The 25,467-nt window shown below is 49.4% G+C and overlaps 1 protein-coding gene across 1 annotated transcript in view; it reads left to right on the top strand.

The window, feature by feature from the left end:
* The first annotated feature begins 7,885 nt into the window (after positions 1–7,885).
* The window catches only part of LOC125349672 (CXADR like membrane protein), a 71,622-nt gene continuing 54,040 nt past the window's right edge, over positions 7,886–25,467 (top strand). The window contains exon 1 of the mRNA XM_048344025.1: positions 7,886–8,225. Within this exon, the coding sequence (XP_048199982.1) occupies positions 8,198–8,225 (28 nt within the window). The 5' untranslated portion in view covers positions 7,886–8,197. The remainder of the gene's footprint in view (positions 8,226–25,467) is intronic.

Raw genomic sequence — 25,467 nt, 5'->3', positions numbered from 1 at the left:
TCATCCAATGACAGGAAAGCTGAGACCAACAGGCTCAAGAGCAATCCACTAATAAGCAGATTTCTGACTCAAGATGCTGTCCTTTTTATTCCACCATGATGATCTTCAAGAACGTGACACAAAGCCTAGTATGGTGGCACACTATTGTAATCCCAGCACTTGAGAGGCTGAGCTAGGAGGGATGTAAGGCCAATCTGGGCTATACAGCGAGGTCCTATCATGCTGGAAGGTTTAGAAGCAAGGCCTTTATTTTTAAAGAAATGATATTGTAGGTGGATGGCTTCTTTTTATTGTGATAAAATGCCACATAAAATTCAACCAAACTTCTTTTTTTTCCCTGGTCGTGGGGCTTGAACTCAGGGCCTGAGCACTATCCCTGAGCCTCTCATGCTCAAGGCTAGCACTCTACCACTTGAGCCACAGCGCTACTTCTGGCCTTTTCTGCTTATGTGGTACTGAGGAATAGAACCCAGGGCTTCATGAATGCTAGGCAAGCACTCTGCCACTAAGCCACATTCCCAGCCCTCTTTTTTTAAATTTTATTTTAATTTATTTGCCATGTAGGGGATCAAATCCAAGGCACAGCATACAGGAAGTTCTATGCCACTGAGCCCATGAGACCAACTTAATGATCTCTTTTTCTCTTTCCATTCCCTTTCCTTTTCCTTTTCTATCTTGCTTTGTTGTTATTGTTATTGGTGGTGGTAGTCCTGGGGCTTGAACTCAGGACCTGGGTGCTGTCCCTCAGCTCCTTTGCTCCAGGCTAGCTAGCACTCTACCACTTTGAGCCACAGAGCCACTTCCAGTTTTCTGGTGGTTAATTGTAGATAAGAGTCTCATGGACTTCTCTGGCCAGGACGAAAAGATTGAACCCAACCCTTAGATCTCAGTCTCCTGAACAGCCAGGATTACACATGTGAGACCCAATGCCTGGCCTTCTTTCTTCATCCTTTGTTCATATGTGCCCGTTTCAGAGAAAAGTTCTCTGTGAGCACACATGTGATTATACCTGATCATCCCCAGTGTTATAATTATGCAGCTAATACTAACATTGTGGTTTGGGAGAAACTACAGGGCCCAATGTGATAGGATATGCCTATAATCCCAACTTCTGAGGAGGTAGAAATTGAGAGAATCATGGTTTGAGGTCAGCCAGAGCAAAAGGTAGCAAGACCTCACCTCAATCAACACACTGGGTTTGCTGGAATGTGTCTGTAAACTCAGCTACACAGGAGACATAGGTAGAAATATTGTGGTCTGAGATTGGCCATGGGAAAAAATGAGAGGATCTACCTGAAAAGTAAAGTGCTGGTGGTTCATGCCTGTAATCCCAGCTACCTAGGCTGAGATCTGAGGATTCTGGTTCAAAGCCAGCCTGGGCAGGAAAGTCTGTGAGACTCTTATCTCTGTTGAACCACTAAAAAAAAAAAAAAAAAAAAAAAGCTGGAAGTGGAGCTGTGGCTCAAGTGGTAGAGTAGATAGCCCTGAGGAAAACGTCCAAGGGATAATGCCCAGGCCCTGAGTTCAAGCCTCAGTATCAGTACCATTAATAATAACAACAACACCAACACCAACAATAGCTAAAGTCTGAAAGCCTCCCAGTGGGACTCAAATGGAAGCACATTGTGTAGCCCCACCCCTTTAAATTGGATACTGCTGCTTTAGAGGCAAAATCCAATTCTGGTTTATAATAAGTATAAAATAGCAGTCTTCCCTTATGCTGATCCTATTCCCTGAAGACCTTGATAAGGTAGGCGAGAATGAACTGTAAAGAGATAGGGTCAGCCAGTGTCTCTGTTACACACCCTCTGGGAAGTCAGGGGAGAGGCCGACCCTGAGTGGGGTTTTGTGGAGCCCTTCTGGGACCATATGTAGCCCTGTCGACTGAAATCGAGCAGCATGGGGTTGGCAGGCTGATGGTGGCGTCCAGCTAGGCCTCCACAACTCCTAACCATTCACAAAGAATGGGAGAGTTTACAAGGCACTAGCATCCTTTTCCTTTTCCTTCAGATAAACAGCAGAGACACAGAGAGGTGCATAATGCGGTCCAGCTGGCTCCGTAGGGAAGGTGCCTTGAGAGCCCCCGTCTGATTGGCTGACATCCGACCTCCTGGCCTGCCCACTCATGGGTCTCCACAGCCATGGCTGTCATACGCAACCTTGAACCTCCTGGGCACTGTATTGTCAAGGAGGATGCGAGAGAGGACAAGACAATGGCCTGAATTGGTCATGCGGCTCTCTGCGGGAAAGGCCATCTCCCGAGCATGGTTACTGCTGACATCAGTCTTGCCAATGAGCAGCGACAGCTTGTATCATCCCAGCCACACATTAGGCGTCCCCCGGGGACACACTAGGCAGAACCCCAGGGCCTAGCCAGGCTTCACACACACACACACACACACACACACACACACACACACACACCCTCCATGTTGGTCTATGGCTGCAAATGGGCCTCATTCATTACTAAGAAAAAAAAAAAAAGAAAACCAGCTCTTCTCTAAGTCCTGATTTTGTCAGTGCATGTCATGGGGTTTTCTGTTCTTGTTTCTGACCTATAAGGAACTGACAATGATGTACCGGGCAATCTCTGTCCTCACTCAAAGAGCAAGGAGCCCATCACTAGGCAGCTGGGTTGCAAATTTGGCTCAGTCTCTAACAAGCATGACCCTGAGATAGCCTGTCACCCTGGTTGAGACTGTCTGCAAAAGCAGGAAGTTAGATGGAAAAAAAAAATAGCTTGCTAGTGAAGGCAGACTTCTGGGCTGGAACACATGGTTTAGGCCTAAACGCACGAAAAGTACACAGTTGCTCCCGTGAGCAACAAGTTTCCCTTCCCCAGCCAGGAAGCTCAAAACGATTGTTGTCTTCCAACTGGCGATTTCAGTACCCGACCTACACAGTGACAGAGGGACAAGGCTGGCTTCTCAGAAAAATCACCCACAGCATGGTTTGGCTACAGACTGAAGCCAGCCTGGGAGTGGCCACCAGCAGATGGCCATGGGAAGAAGTCACTGAGAAGTCACAGCAGGTCTGTGGGAGGGGCAGCAGGAACACTAAACTAGGAGTTGGACTAGGGTCCTTATGCCACCTCGCCATCATCTAGTCGTGTGGCCCTACCTGTGTTCCTCTCTGGGCTGGAAACAACTTAGATTAGACATCTCAATGTTCCTTTCAGTCTAACAATCTCGGCTCTAGTACTTAATCTTCTTACCGCCGCCACATCTGGCTCCCTTTGCCAGCCTATTTTTGAGGGTAATTCTGAGTATTAGAAACCAGAGAAAGGCTGCCTCCTCTTCCTTTTCCTCCTCCTCCTCCTCCTCCTCCTCCTCCTCCTCCTCCTCCTCCTCCTCCTCTTCCTTTTCCTCCTCCTCCTCCTCCTCCTCCTCCTCCTCCTCCTCCTCCTCCTCCTCCTCCTTCTCCTCATTCTTCTTTTCTTTGTGCCAGTACTGGGGCCTGATTTCAGGGCTTGGTGTTAACCCTTAGCTTTTACATTCAAGGCCAGTGCTCTAAAACTTGAACCACAGCTCTACTTCCAGCTTTTTGGTGGTTAACTGGAGATAAGAGTCTCAGAGACTTTTCTGCTCAGGCTGACTTGGAACTATGATCCTCAGATGTCAGCTTCTTGAGTAGCTAGGATTACAGGCATAAGCTATTCATGCTTGGCTAGTGTTGGTGGCGTCCCTTTTTCATTTTTCTTTTTTGCCAGTAGTGGTCTTGAACTTAGGGCCTGAACTCTGTCCCTGAACATTTTTGCTCAAGGCCAATTCTCTACCACTTGCATCACAGCTTCACTTTTTTTTTTTTTTTTTTTTTTTTGGTGGTGGTGAGGTGCCAGACTTTGAAGTCAGGCCCCACCACGTGAACCCCATTTTAGAATTAAACCCTGAGCCAATCAGATTTGTACCTGTGTCCTAATCTTGCTTGCACACCTGATTGTTGTAACCTTGTTCTTTGCCTTTATAAGCCCTGTGTAATCACAGCTCAGGGCTTCCTCCTAACCTCTGCTGTGTCGGTGGGTAGGACGAGGCCCGAGTTGGCAGCTCGTTAAATAAAACCTTGCCTTGCTTTTGCATTTCGGAGTGGCTGAATCTCGGTGGTCTTCTTGGGGGTGGTCTTGCGACTTGGCACAACAGTGGTGGTGGTGGTTAGAGGTAAGTCTTGTGGGCTTTTCCTATCTGAGCTGGCTTCAAGTCATGATCCTTAGATCTCAGCCTCCTGAATAGCTAGGATTATAGGTGTAAACCATCAGCACCTGGCTAGTGTTCTATTTTTATATAGCTATATCTCATCTCAGGTAGGAAATGATGTGAGGAGGGCAGAGAAATAGCCTTTTAACTTAAAAACTTTGGTTATTTACTTTAAAACAGCATCTCCATACGTAGGTCAGGCTGGTCTCAAACTCTATATCCTCCTGCCTCAGCTTCTTGATGGGCCACCACGTCTAGTTTAGGAAATGTTCTTTACTTCTAAAGGAAGATAGCTGTCTGTAGATATAGTTACACTGAAGAGTCAGTACAATGTCCCGATCATTCACAGATACATTGTTGCATTTAACCAGAGAATATATTGTTGCATCCAAAGATACATTGTCACATTTGGGGCACATTGTCTCATTCATTCAGAACACACATTATTGCACTTGAAGATACATTGTCATACCTAGGATACATTGTTGCATTCATTCAGAACATACATTGTTACACTAATTCAATTTAATACTAATTTTATGAGAACCAAGGTGTACATTGCTTTCTTTATACAGTTTCCAGAAGTCTTCAGAACAAATAAATATTACAAAGACATAGAGAATGCAGAGAAAAATTAAGAACTGTGCCTAAAATAGTTGAAATCAGCCTGTCTTCCTCCAAGGCCGAACTGCCTCTCTGAGGTGTTTCCGGTAGAAGCTGGACGCAGGCTATAACAGGAGATGTGAAACCCTGACCTAGCTGACCTCCTGGAAAAAGGTGGAAAGCTCCGCAAAGATTCCGGAGGCTCTTCACCCATGGCAACCTTCGCTATTGTTCATCTTGACTTTTGAGTCTCCCTCAAAACTCCACAAGGTTTAGTGGGACACCAGTGGCTCATGTCTGCAATTCTAACTACTCGGTAGGCTAAAATAAGAGGCTCTCAGTACAAAGCCAGCCCAGGCAGAAAAGTCCATGATACTCTTATATCCAATTAAACACACACACACACACACACACACACACACACACACACACACACACACACACACACACACACACACACACACACCCCAGACGCTGGTAGCTCATGCTTGTAATCCTACCTACTCAGGAAGCTGAGATCTGAAGATCATAGATCAAAGCCAGCAAGAAAATCTTATCTTTAATTAACCAATGAATACTGGAAGTGGATCTGTGGCTCAAGTCATAGAGCACTAGCCTTGGGCCAAAAACAAAGCTTAGGGACAGCACACAGGCCCTGAGTTCAAGCCCCAGGACTGGCACAAAACAAAGCTAGATAAAACACAGAAACTTCTACCCGGTGGAGGGACAACTCTGCATCTGGATACTGGCAGGCAGATGGGGTGAGACCTTTTCTACCCTTATCAACGTTTTACAGGAACGGCCTTGCCTCCTCTGCTGACCACATGGGGGACTGGGGACTGTCGCCCCTCACGTGTGGTAGAACAGGACCCAGCCAGTCCTCTTCTGACCTCTGGGAAGTGAGCAGCCACTTTCTTTACCATGAGAATGTCTTATTCCATAGCCTCCCTGGCACACGGCCTCAGACACAGCCTCAGTCAAAGTTATCCAGGCAAAACCCTGAAAGCCAGCTGGGGCCTCTTACTGTCTGTCCATAAAAAGAAACAACATGTTGCACAGCCAAGTCGAGAAGCTTCCTTGCAGGATGGAAAAGAATATATAAAGACAACTTTGTTTTCATAGAAAAAGTAAATGAGATTGAAATTGGCTCTTCCTACTACACAGAAAAGAATGCTATAAACTCCACTTTAGTTTTTTTTTTTTTGTGAGAACAAATATCTGCCAAGTTTCTGATGTGTTAGACACTGCAGCAGGCGCCCTGCCCTGCAAACTCGCTGATTCCCAACAGTGTTAGGCACAGAGGGAAGGAAGGCGTGGCAAAAATGGAGGGACTTGCCGAGGCCCAGCTTGCCACCTCCGCCTCTCCGTCCTCCATGTGCTCATGACCTTGTGCCTTCCTCTTGGGAGGATGGAGCCTAGGCTGATTCAGAACCCCTCAGGAGGGAAAGGTGCGGTCCACAGTGCCCAGGTGTGCTGCGAGACGGGCGAGGGATGGACTCCCTCCCACTGCCCTCCCCCTCTCCTGACAGACTCTGCTCCCCGGCTCTTGGTCTTGGCATCTCCTGCGGTCACCTCCACAGCATTCTGTACTCTCGTGTGTGTGTGTGTGTGTGTGTGTGTGTGTGTGTGTAGTGAATGCGCGTCCGTACTGAGGCTGGAATTCAGTGCCTCACAGTCTTGCTTGGCTTCTTTTCTTCTGCTCAAGGCTAGTGCTCTAACACTTCAGCCACACTTCTCCTTGCAGTGTTTTGCTGGTTAACTGGAGATTGCCTCTTGGACCTCTCTGCCTGGAGTGGCTTCAAACCTCCCTTAGATCGCAACACCCCGAGTAGTGAGATGGCAGGTAGGAGCCACCAGCACCTCCTTTCTTGGCTTCCCTCACCTATGAAAAGAGGTTGCTTTTGATCACAACCAGGCAGAGCAAGACCAGTTAGAGAAGACTTAGGGCACTGGTGAGAGGGCTGGAGAGATAAAGCGACCGGGCGATTCCCTAGCTGACCAGCCCCAGCGGGCTTCATCTCTCCAGCTGCAGCCCTGCTTCTCTGGCTCCCGTCCCAGCTCCCAGTCTAGGCAGAAGGTGAGCAGCCTTAGCTCACCCTCCAGGGTCGTCATAGCCGGGGACCAGAGAGGGCAGGAGGATTTCGGGGAGCCCCAGGACAAAGCATAGGTGGGCTGGGTTTCCGGCACTTGAGACTTGAGTGTGACCCTCCCTGAGCTCTCCTTCTCCAGAAGCAGTCCTCAAGTGCAGACCCAGCAGTGGGGGTGCACCCCAGTCTGCTTCTGAGGCCCCTAGAGTGGAGGGAATCCATTCCCTCTGCCCCTTGTCTTTCTCAAGGGACTGCGCACATTGTATCCAGGGCCAAGTGCAACGTCGCTCGTTCCAATGAGCACCCTGTCCCTCGGAGCTGAAGTCCGGCTTGGGGGCTGGCTGAGTTCTGGGTAGGCTACTGTAAATACAGACAGCAGAGAAAGAGACACGGCCAAAGGCCCAGAGAAAGTCAGGCCGCGTGGCAGTGGGATGCCAGAGCAGGCACTGAAACCCGAAAAGCAGCCATCAAACCAGGAGGCGACCATCTTAAAGACCCCACCTAAAGAGCCCAACAGTTGACGCGGTCGGCCGGGTAGCTTCGCCTTCACCAAACCGCACAGCCAAGGGAAGCCGGGGATGAGGAAAGGGCGCGGCGAGAAGCCAGAAGGGGCGGCAGGAGGGATGGGAAGGGAGCGGGCAGGAGACCGACAGACCGACAGACCGACCGACCGACCGAGCCCGGAGAGCCGGCACCGCCAAGGCCTCGTGGGGGGCGCCTGCCCCAGTGGTGGGGTCCGTGGTGGGGTCCTCCCGGGCACGGAATCGGCCCCGCACGGCGCCGCCCCCGGGGCTCCCCGAGCCCCCGCGCGGTCCCGCCCGGGCCAGAGGGGGGGCTCGGCCCGGCCGGCTCTGCCCTCCCGGCGGGCGGCCCTCGCGGCTCACCCCGAACGCTGGGCGGGAGCGCGGGCGGGCGGGCGGCGCGGGAGGAGGGAGGGGAGAAGGAGGGGCTGCGGTAGGAAGCCACCATGTGGCTCCGGCTCGGTTTTTTTCTCTCTTTCTCCACTCGTATTTCTTTCCAAACAGGGAAAAGTGTTCCCGAACGCGGTCGCGCCTCCAGCCTCGCCTTCTCCTCGCGGAGTCCGGACCCGGCTCCGGTGCGGGTGTGAGCGGCCGGGCCAGGCACCAGAAGCCCTCCGGGGCCCGGGGCGCGGGGGGCGCGGGGCGCGGGGCGGGTTCCCGCGCCCGCACATGGCTGCAGCCCCCGGCGCGGCCCCCCCGGCGCCGCGCCCAGCTCGCCCCCGGCGCCTCGACCGCGCCGGCCCGCCCCGCAGCCCGGCAGCGCGGAGCGGGGGAGCGCCCCGCGGCCGGGGCCAGCATGTCCCGCGTCCTCCTCCTCTGGCTAGGTGAGTGCGCGGGGAGGGGGGCAGCTCGGACGGCCCCCGGCCGGCACGCGGGCCCGGAGCCCGGGGAGACGGGTCGCGGACCCCAGGGCCCCCCCGCCGCCCCGGAGGGCGTCCCCCGCTCGGTCCCGGCCACCCAGCCCCGCAGGAGCGCATCTGGCCGCGGAGGACCGCCCAGTCGGCCATCGAGAATGCCTCCCACATCTGGGCCCTCGAGCCGGCCGGGGCGGGAGGGCTTCCCGGGCGAGTTGGGCGGAGAACTGTCGGCCGGCGGTGGAGGTGTGTTCTGGGGCCGGGCTGGCGTGCGGGAGCGCGCGGGGTAAAGTGGAGTCGCGGGGAGGAAGGGCTTCTCCAGGAATGGTGGTCCAGGTTCCTGAGGGTGGGGGAGCTTTTGTTTCCAATGGGAGCCTCGGCACGGTCAGATTGGAAACAGATGTGTGGGGCGGGGGGGGGGGGGGGGGAGAAGGGGGAAGACGGGGCAGGAGAGGGGAAGAAAGAGGATAAAAGGGTAGAGCCCAAGGCGCCCGGGGTAGGCGCTGTGCAGAAAGGGACCCTGGGAAGGAAGGAAGGAAGGAAGGAAGGAAGGAAGGAAGGAAGGAAGGAAGGAAGGAAGGAAGGAAGGAAGGAAGGAAGGAAGGAAGGAAGGAAGGAAGGAAGGAAGGAAGGAAGGAAGGAAGGAAGGAAGGAAGGAAGGAAGGAAGGAAGGAAGGAAGGAAGGAAGGAAGGAAGGAAGGAAGGAAGGAAGGAAGGAAGGAAGGAAGGAAGGAAGGAAGGAAGGAAGGAAGAGAGAAGAGAGGGAAGGAGAATGGAGGAGAAGGGGAGGGAGCGTGGAGAGCCCACGGAGGGAGGCTGAGAGAGAAAGGGTGAAGCCAACAGAACAAATGGAGCCGAGGAGGCCACCACCTTCCACCGAAATCCTGCTGGGAGTCGCCCCCATCCCAAGCCCGCGTGTGCAGCCTCGGAGCCCGGGCTGGTGTACCTGGGCTGGACACAGGCGTGGTTACACGACAGATAAAGCAAGAATGTGTGAGAGCAGAGGCAAGAGGATGGAGACGGGCAGTCTCTGGGGGGGGGGGGGCAGGGCGGGAAGGGGGGCGGAGCTGAAGAAAAGTTGCACCCGAACCAAGGAAGCCAAGAGAGAACCCAAAGTTCTCCAGAGTTCAGAAGACCAAAGGGCTAGTTAGCGGTGGGGACAGTGAGCAGCACCCCCCCCCCCCCCCGACACAGGGCTACAGGAGCACTGGCTGTGGACTTGAACCGACTAGCCAGGTAACCTAGGATACCCTTTTCCAGTATGGAGGGCTTCGTTCTGAGCTCTAAAGCAAGACGTCTAGATGGTTCTCAAGGCCCTTTGGTTCTTGCACCCCACATCTGCAGCTGGAGGGAAGCTGATGCCTGGAATCTATGAACAAAAGGGAATGGTACCAAAGAGTGCCCTTTGGGTTGGCTAGAGCTTTGTCTTTTGGAAGCCTTACACACCCACTAATGTGCGTGCGTAGGAAGCCCTCTGGCTGGTCATCACCCATGCCAGGGGAATGGAGGAGGTGGACGGACTCACCTAAGTTATTGCTGGAGGGAGGGCTGGGGGAGGAGGTATTTTCTGAGCCCTTCAAGACCTTGGCCAAGTATTGCAGTACTTCTATGCATGCACGACCTAGCTGGATGGCACATTTGTTTTCTTTGCTGATCTCCACTACTAAGCTACCAATGACCAGATGTTCAGGAGAATCAAATTTCACACTGCCTTCTTCACAACAGCCAGCCTCCATAAAATCCTCAACACGCCGAGCACTTTATGTGTGGTACCTTGCCAGTGCCTTTAGTGCACACCCATCCTACTGGCTACCTGCTATGACGAGCCTCATTTTACAGATGAGGAGCTCGAGGTGTACAGAGGTCAGATAACTTGCTCAAGGCCATGAGCTCACAGTCAGCAGGGATGAGATTTGCATGTTTGTTGGGTAGTGTTCAAAGTGAAAAGTGGCTTTGGCCCCCATAGTCAGTTGAAATCAGCGATGGGACTAGAGGTGAGTGAGCACTGGATTCAAAGGTCATTGATTCATTGTTTTTCTTCGTTGAGTGCCTACTATGTGTAGTCATTCCTCTGGTGAGAAAAGAATTTGTGGGGTAGAATCTTGTAGAATATCATAAGAAACTATCCCCTTGATTTTCTCCTGGGTCTCTTGATAAATAATCAGCTGATTGGGGATTCTGTATAACTGGATTCTCATCTCTCACACCTGCTCCTAAGCTTTTGCCACTATTGAGCATTCTCAGATACGTGACAACCCAGCTCTACATTGATTAAACTGCCCACGTAAGAAACAAGCATTAGAGGGGATCAAGACTGAGGGAACTTGTCTCCAAATGATCTCCTGCAAGGGTCAGGAGCCCACCAGGAGAGGAGTGCTGCAGGCTATGGGAAGCCCCTATTTACAAAGTGTTTTTGAGCTATAGTGTACTTCAGGTCTCCTTAGCAAAGCTACAAAGAACATGTACAAACCATACACTGTCCTTTGCAAGGGGGCAGTCTCAACTGCTTCTGATTCTGATTGCACAGGATAGGAGAAGGGTTGGAAGGCGCAGAGGGTTCCTAGGATGAACAAAGATGGCCAGCTGTCTCCTTGCCTTCTGGACCTGCCAGCAAGTAATGTGGAGCGACTGTCCGGTGTGAGGGAGGATAAAGGGGAGCAGCCCCTCCTCTGACCACGTCCCTGCTCCTGTCTTTGCTGTCTAGGTCCTCGTTATTCCTCTGTAGCATCTCCAGGACGTTGTGAAGGCTTGTGTGCAGAAGTCTGTTGTTCTGCAGGATAATGAGTGGTCACAGAAACAGCCCAGTTTCCCCTCATCTGCCCACATGGACGATGTGGGCATCAGAATGACATCGTACTGGCAGCCTCATGTCTTGTGTCATCCTAGTCCTGTTTTGTGCTGAACTGGGCACTGTACATATCAGTGTAATTTCCTGAATGTAGCTAATGATAATGAACTAGACACACTTTTTAAGAGGTAAAGATGGTCAGAACTGGGCAAAAGCTCAGTGCTCACCTAAATCACTGTTTCTTAAAATTTTGAGTTCCAGATCCCCCTCCCCAACCCCCCTACCCAATAATCTGATGAAAATTATAAAACCGCTTCTTGGAAGACACACATGCATCTCAAATTCTGTCAGTAATTTCTAGGGGCTCATTGACCTGGTACTCTTCCTTGGAACTTAAGTGTCCATCCTTGATCTAAATCTACCTTTTCTTTTTAAAAATTCTTAATTTAAATGAGCATTTCTATTATATGTTAATTATATGGAGGTTTTGGTATGATATTTTTCTATTATTACATATCTATTATATATTAATTATATGGAGGTTCATTGTGATATTTCCATACATGTATATAATGTGCTGTGATCATAATTGTCCCCTCTATTACTCTTATTCTCCCTACTACTTCCCCACCTCTACATTTTTTGCAATTTTAATCTACTCATTCTTTTAAGAGGAAGAGAGAACAAAACCGAGTCTTGGCTAAGACTATACCGTATAGCTTAATAGAAGGACCAAGACTGAAACCCCAACTTCATGCTGTGTCCTATCATATGTTCTTTTTTTTTTTTTTGCCAGTCCTGGGCCTTGGACTCAGGGCCTGAGCACTGTCCCTGGCTTCTTTTTGCTCAAGGCTAGCACTCTGCCACTTGAGTCACAGCGCCACTTCTGGCCATTTTCTGTATATGTGGTGCTGGGGAATCGAACCCAGGGCTTCAAGTATACGAGGCAAGCGCTCTTGCCACTAGGCCATATCCCCAGCCCCCTATCATATGTTCTTGATATAGAAAAATATCTTTCCTTCCCTCCTTTTCAGCTCATGAGGTTAAGCTTCACAATCACAGTTGCCTCCCGATGCTTCAGCTAATTGAGCTAAATGTTGAATAATTGGCATGGTTTTCATGTTGGGAAATTGCTTGAAAAATAGGGCAAATGTCGTAACATTTCAATTTAGCCATCGTAACTGGAAATCCTGGAGACATTCTAAAGTGTCATGTTTGATGGCTGATGTCTTCAGAGAAAAGGAATCTATGCTCCAAAGACGTGTTTGTGTGCATGCAGGGAATGAACTAGAAATGCACAGCTTTCGTCCCTTCATAAATTTTGCCATGTTACCCCAGACAACTCATGCCATTCTGATACTTTGTGAAATGACATAGAACACGGAGGTCATTACCATGTTTTTTTATACTACTACGATTCTCTGAGGGTTTTCTTTTTGTCAGTTGTGGGGCTTAAACTCAGGACCTGGGCACTGTCTCTGAGCTCTTTTGCTCAGGGCTAATGCTCAACTACTTTGAGCCACAGCACCACTTCCAGTTTTTGAGTGGCTAATTGGAGATGAGAGTCTCATGGGGACTTTTCTGCCAGGGCTGGCTTCAATTCCCAATCCTGAGATCTCAGCCTCCTGAGTAGGTAGGATGACAGGCGCGAGCCACCAGCACCCAGCTTCTCCGAAGTTTTCGATTCTGAGAATTTGCTAGCTGGTGAAGACACAGTTGTAACTGGAAACACGAATTGTTAACATAGCAAGCCTTACCTAATGTCTTCAGGCACTGCCGCTTGTGGTATATGATTATAAACCCGGAGAAGCCAACCAAATAATAAGAAGAGAGCACTGAGACTCTATCCTTGGGTTGTCCTGTGGTTTTGTGGGCCAAAGAACACCACTGGGATGAAGCAAACGATGAGATCTCACTGTCCAGGAAATAAACTGAAATTCTCCCCCTAAAGACTTCATCCTACACAGAGTAACCTATCAGACAACCCCAACAGCCAAGTGTGCTGGGGTTTGTCTGTCACCCCGGCATTGGGATGGCTGAGGCAGGGGTATTGCAAGTTCCAGGTTAGCCTGGACTGCGCTGCAGGACTTGGATTCAAAAAAGTAAAACCAAAACCCAAACAAAACAAAGCATGGACACCCAAGAGATACTTTGGTAAGAGTCTATTGTGTGAAACTACAGTAAGCATTAAAGATTTTCTTCTATGTAAAAAATAAAGCCATAATTTACACCCAGAAGTGGACATTGCTGGATTTGAATTTGTGGTTATACTTGGAAACATGAATTGTGTATTATTAGCTCATTTGTGCCCCAAGAAAAGAGTTCTAGTCACAGGAATGGTATCATTGGAAGAGTTAATTTCAAACATTTGCACAAACTTCACAGTTTACAAAATATATCAGCACATCTTATATAATCCTCATCATGCTTTGAGAGTAGATATCATTATTACTGCATTTAACAAATAAGTAAACTTTAGCTCAAAGAAATAAAATGAGCTTAAGAGTAGGCTCCCTTAGAGTGGGGGTATAACTCAGGGAATAGAGCAAGTGCAAGGCCCTGAGTTTAAACCACAGTAAAATAACAACAACAATAATAATACCCTATTAGGAAACAAATAAGCTGGGAGACCAACCTAAGAGTTTTGGTTCCCAAGACCATGTGCTTCCCATTTACTAGGAGACAGGGCTCCTCTGGATTCAATGTTCTACCAATAGGAGGTCCAGATCTTGTTGATGCCAGCCCATAAATCCCCAAGTGGAAAATTCTGTTGGGATATTTATCAACCACGCCGCTGCCCCTGCTCCAGTCAAATGGTTATTGGGCTGATGATTACTGTTTACAAGCAAGTCGGCACACATATCACACATATGCTGTCCACTCCTCCCAGCCAGTCAGAGAATATAAGGGAGAAGGCTGTTTCCTTAGGGCCCCTTTCTTCTAATTAGAGAAGAAAATGGGCAATGATCTCCAGAATGGCTAGCTAGTCTGTGTGAAGTATGGGAAGCTTTTCCAAAGAGGTAGGACAGGGTGTCTGGAGCTGTCACAAAAGCCAAGGAGGAGAATGGAAGCAGCAAGTGGAGGAAGAGAGGAAGGGTGGAGGTAGGAGAAGATGATGCAGAATACAGGGAAGAGGAGAAGAAAAGGAAGATGGAGGATAAAGAGTAAAGGAAGGAAAGGAGGATAGATAAGGTAGAGGAAGAGAGCTCAGAGATAGCAGAGACCGAAAAGCTAAACTAAACTGACCTGGTATCTACAGAGCAGCCCCTCTGACCTTATTAAAAGATGGTATCTTTTATCCTCTTTTGTTTTGTTTTGTTTTTTGCGAGCCCTGGGGCTTGAACTCGGGGCCTGAGCACTGTCCCTGGCTTCTTTTTGCTCAAGGCTAGCACTCTGCCACTTCAGCCACAGCACCACTTCTGGCTTTTTCTGTTCATATGGTACTGAGGAATCAAACCCAGGGCTTCATGTACATGAGGCGAGCACTTTACCACTGGGCCATATTCCCAGCCCTATTTTCTTTCTTTTTTGGTAACCATTTAGCACGTACATCTACAGTACCACCTTTTCTTCTTCATTCACATAGCCCCTCACAGAAGAATGATGAAGGGGTGAGCCCTCTAGAGTTCAGGTCCTAAGCTAGGCTCTCAGATTCCAGTCCTAGGTCAGTCACAGTTTCCATTACCCAAGAACTCACCACGGGGGGAGACGTGCATAAACAAGGAGTTGCACACATGGATAGTGTGATCTGGAGGAAAGTCCCAGGGTTTCTGGGGTTCCAAGGAGGAAGTAGCATAATCACATGCTATCTGGGAGATAGAGTGTTCAGGGGCTGGGCCTGATTTGTGTGTGGCTCTCACCGCATTTGCATCATGTGGAGTCAGTGGCTGGCGGGGTAGCGGGTTACCACGTCAGCATCGGAAGGGATGGATTAATCAGTGCGTGTCCTTGGCATTCTGCCAGGTGCTTCCTAGTGGGATTGCATCTCCCAGTGTCCTTGCCTATTGGAAGTTATGGTCTCATTCTTTATCACAACCTGCCAGCCATGTAGTGACCTCAATTGCCTCATCCCTCATGAGATGATAGAAAAGGAAGAGAAAGAATTATATCAGGGAATTTGGATCTCTTAATTAATAATGGTGGTCTACTTGCCTAGGCTTTGTAAAGTATTCCTCTACATGGAAATCTAGTAGCGTGATAAAGGATTTTTTTTTTTGGTTTTGGTTCCAAAAGAAATCCATACTGTGGAACAGAGACTTGGTTCCTGACATTCTTATTTATTTTCTAGGTTGGTGGAAAGAGGGAGAAAATATCAAATCCCTGAGAGGGAAATTGTTTTGTGACTTCATTGTTTAAATTTAGGCTTGAGTTTGTGGAGATTGTTCAGACTTGGAGCGATAGGCCTTCTAACCCAACCTCTGTCACTTCTCATTACTTCCAATGACAGTTCCAATTATTTCCAATCACTCTTCAAGGGAAAAGCAGGGGGAGGCACAGAAGACTTCCTCACAGACCAGCCACGGAGCAACCGCTGTAAGAACCCGGCCCCTGGGGTCCTCGGGCCCTGGCTTGAAGCCTGGCAGGGGCACTTCATAATTGCATGACCTTGGGGAAATTACTTTACCTCCTGAACTTTAGTTTTCTCAGCAGTCATTGTGGCTAGTGACAATGTCATAGAGGATTTTTTTTTTCTGAAAAATTAAATGAAGTAATGCATGTAAAGAGCTTTAGCCCCCTGCTTGGTACAGAACAAGCAGATAATGGATGTCTGTCATTGCTGGCTGGCCTGCTTGAAGTCAGCTGACACCAGACCATCCGAGTCAGCCTCCAGTGGCCACAGCTGTTCCTATATCCTACAGGCAGGTCCTTTATGTCCTTTGGGGAATATCCCTCTGCTCCAGAACCCCACAAGGCTCAAAGACCTATCTGTGCCCCTTCTGTCTGCAATTTCCCCAAGAGAGTAACTTTTTGTGTTATCTACCCCTGGGCAAGAGTTGCCCTTCTATGCTGCCTACCACACGGTCTGCAGGTCACCGAAGCAACATCGCAGCACGTGAGTCATCTGTTCCCAGCCCCTGTGTACATACTCCTTAGTGCCTTTGCTAGTTTAAAGAGCCACAGCCTGGGAAGATAATTGGTTGGTTCCTTTCAGTACGGTTTTATTGATCATCTACTCTCAGTAGTGCTAGGGATTTCTTATATCCTTACAATGATGTATGAGGTTGGTGTGATTCCTGTGTACGGAAAAGTAGGATGCAAGAGGTCAGTTCTCTGTCTTTTACTGTATAGCTTGGGTGTGGTGTAGGGCAGATTTGAGCTGAGTTTGCCTTTTGCTTCAGCCCTGATCTTGGAAGACAAGAATGTAGAGGTAGAATGGCTAACATATATACAGTAATTAGCCACATAATGATAATGTGCTTTCAAAAGTACATCACTGGGCAATTTCATCCCTGTGCCAACACAAATGAGGCAGCAGGGAGCACATTGTCATCAGAAGATGGACTTCTATGGGACCAAAGCTGTGCACTTGGCCCATGGGTTTTTTGTTTGTTAGTTTGTTTGTTTTGCCAGTCCCAGGGCTTGAACCCAGGGCCTGAGCACTGTCCCTGGCTTGTTTTTGCTCAAGGCTAGCACTCTGCCACTTGAACCACAGCGCCACTTCTGGCCATTTTCTATATAGGTGGTGCTGGGGAATCGAACCCAGGGCTTCATGTATACGAGGCGAGCACTCTTGCCACTAGGCCATATCCCCAGCCCTTGGCCCATTGTTGACTGAGTCATTGTTAGTGTGCCTGGCTCACTGACATACAGACAGGAGCCACTGCGGGCCTGGCCTCCCACGGAGCTCCACATTTATTCCCCTGTTCTCAGAAGTCAGTCCCATCCAAAATTAGACTCTGGAGAGTCCGACACCCAAATCCGAGATGCGTTGAATTACATTTCCTTTTTTAAGTTTGGGAGGAAAGGAAAACCTCAAAGTGAGGGTTTTTTTCCACTGACCTGAGCAACAAAGTGTGACTCTTCTTCCTACAAAGGAGAGCTAAGCTAGTGTCCCAGATTCCTGCAGGCCTAGCATTCCCATTCAGTATGCCCTCTGGGGCTGTGTTGGGGGAGTGGGGGGGTCTCCATCTGCTTTCACCTGGGGGAGTTCCTGCCCCTACCCCCATTGTAGCTAGTAGCCAGCTATAACAGGCTCTGCCTGGCCCTCCACTAGCCTCTGGAAGCAAGGCTAGAAAGGAGGCCACCTCTCTACAGACACCTTCCCTGCTTCACCAAATCTCACACCCCGTTCCTGGAGCACTGCTGTGTCCCAGGCCCCGAGGAATCCTTGTGACTCCCGCTCGCCCCTCCCCTGCAATGCTGCTACCACGGCCTGGCCTGACCTTCCTCCTGCTCCTTCCCTCTCCAGTCCCTAGCAGCCTGCTTTCAAGGATGGGGAAGGGGAGGGAGAGAGAATGAAGAACGCTCACCTGGGCCCCATCTTTCTGTCCTCCTTGTGAGCTCGGGAAGGACCCCATCCTGAAAGGCTTTGCCATCAACTAGGCTCACGGTGGCCTTTGGCCCTGGGTCCCACAGCTTATACATGGCGACCTTGATCTTCTGCTCCCCTTGCCCCATGGCCCCATCACCACGGACCTGATCCCCGCTGTCCTCCAGTGTGGCTTCATCTGCAGAGGGTCCTGCGGGCCTAAGGGCATGAAGAGCCGCATTCCACCTGCCCAGCGCCAAGGCGCATGGTGGGAGCACTCAGGGCCCCCTGCCTTTTCTGTGACTACAGGCTCAGACGCACCAAGCTCAGTGGCTGGCGTAGGTTAGACACTCGGAAATGAATGAATGAGAGAACAAATGAACCTATTTTATGACGTATTTTATGTAAGAGGAGTTATTAGCGTATTACTTCACCTAAAAAGAATCTCAGCTCAGTAATCTTCACTTTAAGTTATCTTTAAAGAGAAATCCTTTTTCATCCAAAAAGCCCCAAAGAGGAAATAAATGGCCATGGCGGGTCAGAAGAGAAGCTGGGGACAGGGAGGGCTTTCTAGCTGCTTTCTGACCTCCCTGGATGGCATCGACTCCAGCGCGTCCTCGGGAAGAGCCGGCGCTGTGCGGGAGGGGGGCGGGAGGGGGGCGGGAGGGGGGCAGGACGCGGGAGGCCCGCTGTCGCCGGTCTGGTCGCCGGGAGTCTGTGGCACGTCAGCCCTTTCAGACGACGGTGATCTGCTTCCATTTAATAATGTCCAGGGCACTTGGCTGCTTCTTCCAACATCACCCTGAACTTTCACCTCCTTCGTGGACGGGGCCAGGCTAGCAGTACTGACTGGCTCCCGTTCTGGCCCTTTTCGTTCTCCTGGGGTGAGTGGCAAACACGTTGAGCGTGAGCTCTTCGTCCGTTCCCAGGCTCTTTCCCCAGAGCATGGAGCTTCCGGCCCCGTTCCTCCCTTTTTCTCTTCTGCCTCAGTGGATTCACCTAGCTTATCAGTTTCCTGCCAGGGTGTCAGGGAAGCAAAGCAAGTGGACAGAGCACATATCGCCCAAGATCACAGAAGGTTTGGGGGTGAGGGACTTCAAAATGTGTGTGTACACCTGCTAGCTCCATTCATTTTAATGAGCACATCACAAAGCAGGCCAGATTCAGTTTTGCAAATAAGAATCAGTGAGGCTGGGCTGGGAATGTGGCTTAGTGGTAGAGTGCTTGCCTAGCATGCATGAAGACCTGGGTTTGATTCTTCAGCACCACATACACAGAAAAGGCCAGAAGTGGTGCTGTGGCTCAAGTGGCAGAGTGCTAGCCTTGAGCAAAAAGAAGCCAGGGACAGTGCTCAGGCCCTGAGTCCAAGGCCCAGGACTGGCAAAAAAAGAAAAGAGAATCAGTGAAGTTAAGTAATCTTCCCAATATAACACAATCAGCTCAACTAGAAGCTAGGTCTTGTGATGCCCAAATCATTGCTGATCTGTCTGTTCAGACCACAGCCCCCACGGTGACTGGCGGCGGCACCCACTGTGCACAGCAGCTCCTGGTGCTTGATGATCCTTGGATCATCAAGCGGGTATTTGGGGAGCTTCCTTTGGAAGACAGCTCCCCGCTAACAGGGCTGCTGCCCACACCGGAAGGCTTGAGACTTGTTTAACAGGCACAGTACCAACCACCCCACGATCCCGGGGTGTCTCAAGAAGTAGGCTTAAGTGTAGAATTGGAGACAGCCTTGAGAAAGCCCTTTGGTAGGTCAACCAGTGGCATCTCAGTATTCTAGAACGGTGGTTTCTCCTGCAGGCAAGCCTCTTAGATCAAGCAGGAGGAAAAAAAAGAAAGGGAAATAGAGGAAGGAAAGACTCAGCCCTCCCCACCCCTACCAACTCACATTCAACCCAGCTGGAGCTAGAGGCTGGAGAGAGCCTCGTATTTATGAGTGTGAGGTGAACCATGGCTATGCTTCTCTGCCTAACCAACTTGGCTTCAATTCCTCCAGTGACCAGCTCCGTGAAAAGATGATGTTTTCTAATAGGGATGCTATTCCCTGTGACTCTGATGAAGCTTCCTGAATCCCCCGACTTTTGCCCCTGGCCTGGACAGAAGCTAGAACGTCACAACCAATGATCAATGAGCCCGAATGTATGCCAGGAGAGGCTCAGAGTGTTCCTGGGAGAAGAGGGCCCCGAGATGGGAAATAAACATACGGAGGGTAAGACATGCTCAGGTGTCATCCTAGGCAGTTACAATTCAAAGACCGACTCCAGATCAACCAGGGTTTCTCCTCCTCACAAGAACCCATCCTAGCTTTGCAACCAAGCTGTCAAAAGTGACCCAGCCTGTCCTTTCCTAGGCTCACATGTAAACAGAAGTAATTGGATCAGTGCTATAGGTGAGGAGAGGATTGGCTAACACTCATATAAGCTTCAAGAACTTCTTTCTAAGCCTTGGCTTAGCTTAGAGTAAACATGGGTCAAGGCATCTGTTCAAGTCTTTTCAATGGAGGCAGTCCACTCTTGTCTGTTTTTCTGTTTGTCTCTACCTCTCGTGCACACCATCTATCCAATTTATATCGATCAGGTGTTAAAATCATAGGCACCGAGCAAGATAGGAAAATGCATTTATATTTCTAGGGCTGTAGAGCAGCTTTGGCTAAAAGAAGCATAAGCCGCATTTGTCAACTCCCCTCTGTTCCAAGTCACATGCCCAGCGGGGAGCAGGAAAGAAGGGCAGCCCAGGGCCGGAGAGGACAGGCAAGCAGGGATGGAGACAGGCGTGTTCACTCACGCTGTTAGAGCTGTTTCAGACCAAGCTGGTCTCTGCTGTGGATTAAACCCCTCCTTAACACCAAGAACTCAGGCTGTCCCTGGTCTTCTAAAGAAGGAGATGTCTGTGACCTTTCTCCCATGGATATTATTTTCCACGGGTTCTCAAAGGGTGTCATGACAGGTAGGTTTTAGAAGGAAATTATTTCAATTAAGGCGCAAACCCTTGTGTTTGGTTCTGTGAGGGGAAGGAGGATTTCGAGCCACAGACGGGCAAGACCACTCCTCATAGTCTGCCTGGTAGACTAGATTGAGCAAGGGCGGGGGGGGGGGGGTGAGCAGTGTGAAACAGAATGGAATTCAATGCACAAATAGTGAGAGCAGGCAATAAGGAAATGGAAGTTATTAGAGAGAGACCGGTCAGTAAGATGAAGCCTTCTTCAGCTAACTACACGTTTGTAGTTGACAGACAGTTGGGCAGCTCACCTCAGGAAGTGGCAAGAAGTGACGGTGCGTGCTTGCGGGGGACGTGATTCGTCCTTCAAGGGTTCATGTGCTTGGGATTTGGTCCCAGTGTGGAAATGTCTAGATCCCTTGATGGATGCTGCCCCCGGGAGGGGTAAAGGAGAAAGGTCACTTTCTGGGGATTCCGTGTAGCTCTCCACTGCAGTGAGCCGGGGCCCTGACTTCTAGCTTCCTGTGCTACTGTCATCTGTCTCTTGAGCATGTCCCAGCTGGGATGCCGCCTGCCACGGGGCTTCCACAAGAGATCGGGCTGCGGAAGCCACGCAGTCCTAGACTTTCACATTTATTTACTTAAAAATAACTTGATGTTTATTTTTATAAACAAATGTATCCTTGAGATGTAGGAATTCAGCTTAGTGGTAGCGTGCTTGTCTAGCACGCATGAAGCCCTGGGTTCGATTCCTCAGTACCACATACACAGAAAAGGCCAGACGTGGTGCTGTGGCTCAAGTGGTAGAGTTGTTATCCTTGAGCAAAAGAAGCTCAGGGACAGTGCCCAGGACCGGAGTTCCAGCCCCAGGACTGACCAAATAAATAAATAAATAAATAAATTTGCTTTCTATATTATCCAATCTTTTTTTTTCTTTTTTGCTGGACCTGGGGCTTGAACTTGGGGCCTGGGTGCTGTCCCTGGGCCTCTTTGTGCTCAAGACTAGCACACTACCACTTGAGCCACAGAGCTACTCTGAGTTTTCTTGAGTGGCTTATTGGAGACAAGAGTCTCACGGGGACTTTCCTGCCTGGGCTGGCTTTGAACCATGATCCTCAGATCTCAGCCACCTAAATAGCTAGGATTGCAGACATAAGCCATCAGCACCTGGCATAATCATTTTTTTTTAATAGCAGCGAAACACTGACTAAAACAGTGGGAATTCACATCTGCATCTGTTTCTATCCTGAAGGAAGGTTGGGAGGGAGCATTTGTAGGGCATTTCCTGTGTCTGCGGTATATACTGCATGACAGAAATGCAGACCAATGACTTGTTCTTTGCACTGCAGGCATGGGGGAGGACACTGTTACTACTGAGATTTGAACCAAAGCCCATCTCCTTCCCACCACGCAACTGTCAGCCTCCCTTCTGCTTTGCTGTACCCCCAAAGACTTTATTCCCTTCACAAAAAGAAAAACGAAATGAGCCCAGCCATCCTCTTAACAGTCAGCCCTACCCAGCTCTCTGCCCCTGACAATGCCCAAGTCATGCTGCCTCAGGGCCTTTGCACTTGGCTCCCTGTTTCCCTCTCCTCCCCTGCTCCCTCTGGAATGTTCTTTCTTCCGATCATTGCAAGCCTGGCACCCTGCCTTTCAGGTTTCAGGGCAAATATTGCCTCACTAAGACCTTTCCTGAACTCCCTCCTGTCTCACCAGAACTTCTGCCTGGTTAGACATCATCCTGTCACACCATGGTTACATTTTCTCCCTACCATTAACCAAACTCCTGGATATCTTTTGTTATCCTTAATCATGTACCTTACCATGCTCAGGCTGTTGTAACAAACTACCATAGCCTGGTGGCTTATAAACAACTGAAGTCTCTTTCTCACAGTTCTAAAGGCTAAGAAGCCCAAGACTGAGGTTCTGGTAGTTGTTGTTGTTGTTCTTCTTCTTCTTCTTGTTGTATGTGTTGTTGTATGTTGTTATATGTATGTGTGGTAGGAGCCCTCTTATGGATGATGGTGACTGTTGTCTTGTGAGAAGGCTAGAGAACTCCCTGGGGTCTCCTTTATCAGGAAACTGTACCTCAAGACCTAACTAGCAAAGGGTCCTGCCTACACACTATGACATTGAGGGCTAACCCATGAACGTTAGTAGGAAGGGGATGATACGAACATTCAGTCTACAGCAATGTGCCTGATAGGTTTCTCTGAGAGGTTGGAGGCATGGCTCAGTTGGTAGAGCACTAGCCCTAGGAGAACCTGATCTCTCATCTATGTAATCTCCTCTGCATCCTTGGTGTTTGGAGCAGTGTGTGGCACCGAGGTGTCGTGTAAACATGTGCTCTTCTCTCTATGAGTAGCACAGCTACTCATAAACTTTAGAAATGAAGTTATTTAATGAGTCTTTAAGTACAAACTCTTAATATTTATGACTCTGCTTCATTCTTGTGACAAATCTATCCAGGGGGTAGTACCAGAAGCCCATCTGACAGAGGGTTCTACAGAAGCTTAGTATTTGAGGGGCTGGGAGTGTGGCTTAGCAGTAGAGAGCTTGCCTCACATGCACGAAGCCCTGGGTTTGATTCCTCAGCACCACATAAACAGAAAAAGCCAGAAGTAGCGCTGTGGCTCAAGTGGTAGAGTGCTAGCCTTGAGTACAGAGAGGCTCAGGGACAGTGCTCAGGCCCTAAGTCCAAGCCCCAGGACTGGCAAAAAAAAAAGTTTAGTATTTGAGAGAATATATAGGTAGTAAGTAATGAAGCTGTATCTGAATCCGGCAGTCTGACCTGAGAGCTAATGCCATAACTTAATAAGGAGATTTGTTTGGCTCATGAGTCTGATGGCTGGGGACATGTAAACAGCACGTCAGCAGTGCTCTGGTGTCATGATGTGGTGAAATAGGAAGGGGATGGGCAGTGTGTAGAAAGGGCATGTGTGTGAGCAAGGAAGCAAGAGAGATTCAGGGGAGGTGTCAGGCTCGCTCTTTTTATAATAATCCATGAGACTTCAGGAGAAAGTGAGAACATACACTCACAAGAAAAGCCATAATCCTTATTATTAGAGACCTCACCACCTCGCTCCAAGCCCCATCTCTTGAAGGTCTCACCAACGACACCAAACCACACAGAAAGCAAGCTCCCAGTACACAAACCTTTAGGACTCAAATCACATCCAAACCATATCACTACTCAGGGCATCTAAGACAGAATGTCTTAGAATGTTGCCATTCACCTGGGGATCTTGTTCTGATAGCAAGCTCTGACTTAGTAAGTTTGAGGTGAAGTCTAAGATTCTGCAGTCCTGATCAGTTCCCAGACAATATTATTGGTCCATGGAGGACATCTCTCAGGAGAGAAGGATGGAGTGGGGGGAGGGGAGGAGGAAGAAAGGGAGGCAGGGAGGCTCAAAGAGGTGAGGTGCGTGTCCTTAAATTACATGGCTGTTTAATAGCAAAGTTGGGACTCTAGGCCTAGGTCCTGATGGCTCCCAGTCCTAAGCTTACAAGACTTCTGGAAGCCCCAAGGCTTTACAGCATCCCTCCCTCTTCCAAGACTGTTCTTGGGAACACAATCTCCTGAATGGGAGATTGCTAACGGGCCCCTGACACTGCTCTTCACCCCCTAGTGATTATCCCCAAACTTGCTTTTCTCTGGGCTTCTCATCATAGCCCAGATCAGGTCTTGTTTTAGAGATAAGAACTTGTGGACTCTCCTAACACAAACACTCAGCTGCTCCCCATGTGGTCTCCAGGTCACCCTTGCCACTCTGCTGCGTGCAAAACAAAGTGGGATCATCTCAGGTCTGTCAAGTTCCCATTCACTGCAACAGGGTTGGCATTATAGCACTGGTGACAATGAGTGTCAGTCCATTTGCGCAGCCCTCATTATTTCCCAGCCTTTCCTGTTCTTTCTGACACAGGAGATTAGACATAGACAAGCTCAAAACTTTTACAAATCCTGTCTTTCATCCAACAGAAATCCCTCTCGGTGAGATGTCCATTTTAGCAAGCAACAGGAGCTCAATACTTGCAAAGAGTCCTTTCTGACAACCTTCACTGTGAAAAATGATGCTCTACTCTAAGCAGCGGTGGAGGGGTGGGGTTGGGGGTGGGATGGGAATATCCTTCCTGCAAATGACCTGTCCACGAAGATCGTAACACCATGATTGCCTTTCAAAATAAGAGCCCTCCCATTTACAAAGAATTTTAAAATGTCTGTGACCAACTTGTGCTAGACACTTTTATAGGTTTGCAACCTCATGTAATACAAGCACACCTTGAAGTATGCGTTCCAAACCCTACTCCCCAAATAGAAACTGAGGCTCAGAGTGGGCTAAGCAACTTCTTGCACCATAGTCACACATCTTCCTTCTACCCTAAAGCCCTTCCAATGGCAGAAGACAGTCCCTTCACGTATATCTCCTATCTTGCTCCTCTCTTCCAAACTAAACACTTGTGTCTCCTTTAAACCTCTCACCCTGGTTATCATAGTCACTGTTAACTGTCACTAACTGAGGTCATGTTATATGCCAGGCACCTAATATGTAGACTGAGTTCATCTTCATAACAACTCCGAAATCACTGCATTTTATAGAGGAGCAGACTGCTGGAACTTGGAGAAGTGATTTATCCCATGGCATTCAATTAGCAAGTGATGGGAAGCGGCTCCGAGCCCGGGGCTCTGTGACTGAAAATGAGAATGTGATGGGGGAAGGGACGAGACGGAGCCAGTGGAGAGACGATGCAGACTCTGGTCCTGCCCAGCTGTCTTTGCCATGCTGGCACATCTGGTCTCCTCTACGGAGTCACTTAGCACCAATGAAGGCTCTTCCTAGGAGCCCATATTATCCAGGCCATTGCTCCAGGGGGAAGGTTTGACACCAACTGGAAATACTTGTAGAAAAATAGAATTATTGAGATACCATCGTCATGTGATTGACTGCACGTTTCAAGTATACAGTTGGCCAAGTTTGGATGTATACATACACCCCTGTACCCATCGCTACATTCAA

Source organism: Perognathus longimembris, chromosome 3 (genome assembly GCF_023159225.1).
Source record: "Perognathus longimembris pacificus isolate PPM17 chromosome 3, ASM2315922v1, whole genome shotgun sequence".
NCBI classification, from domain to species: domain Eukaryota; kingdom Metazoa; phylum Chordata; class Mammalia; order Rodentia; family Heteromyidae; genus Perognathus; species Perognathus longimembris.
The sequence above is the reverse complement of the archived record's forward strand: the minus strand, read 5'-3'. Positions and strand labels throughout refer to the sequence as shown.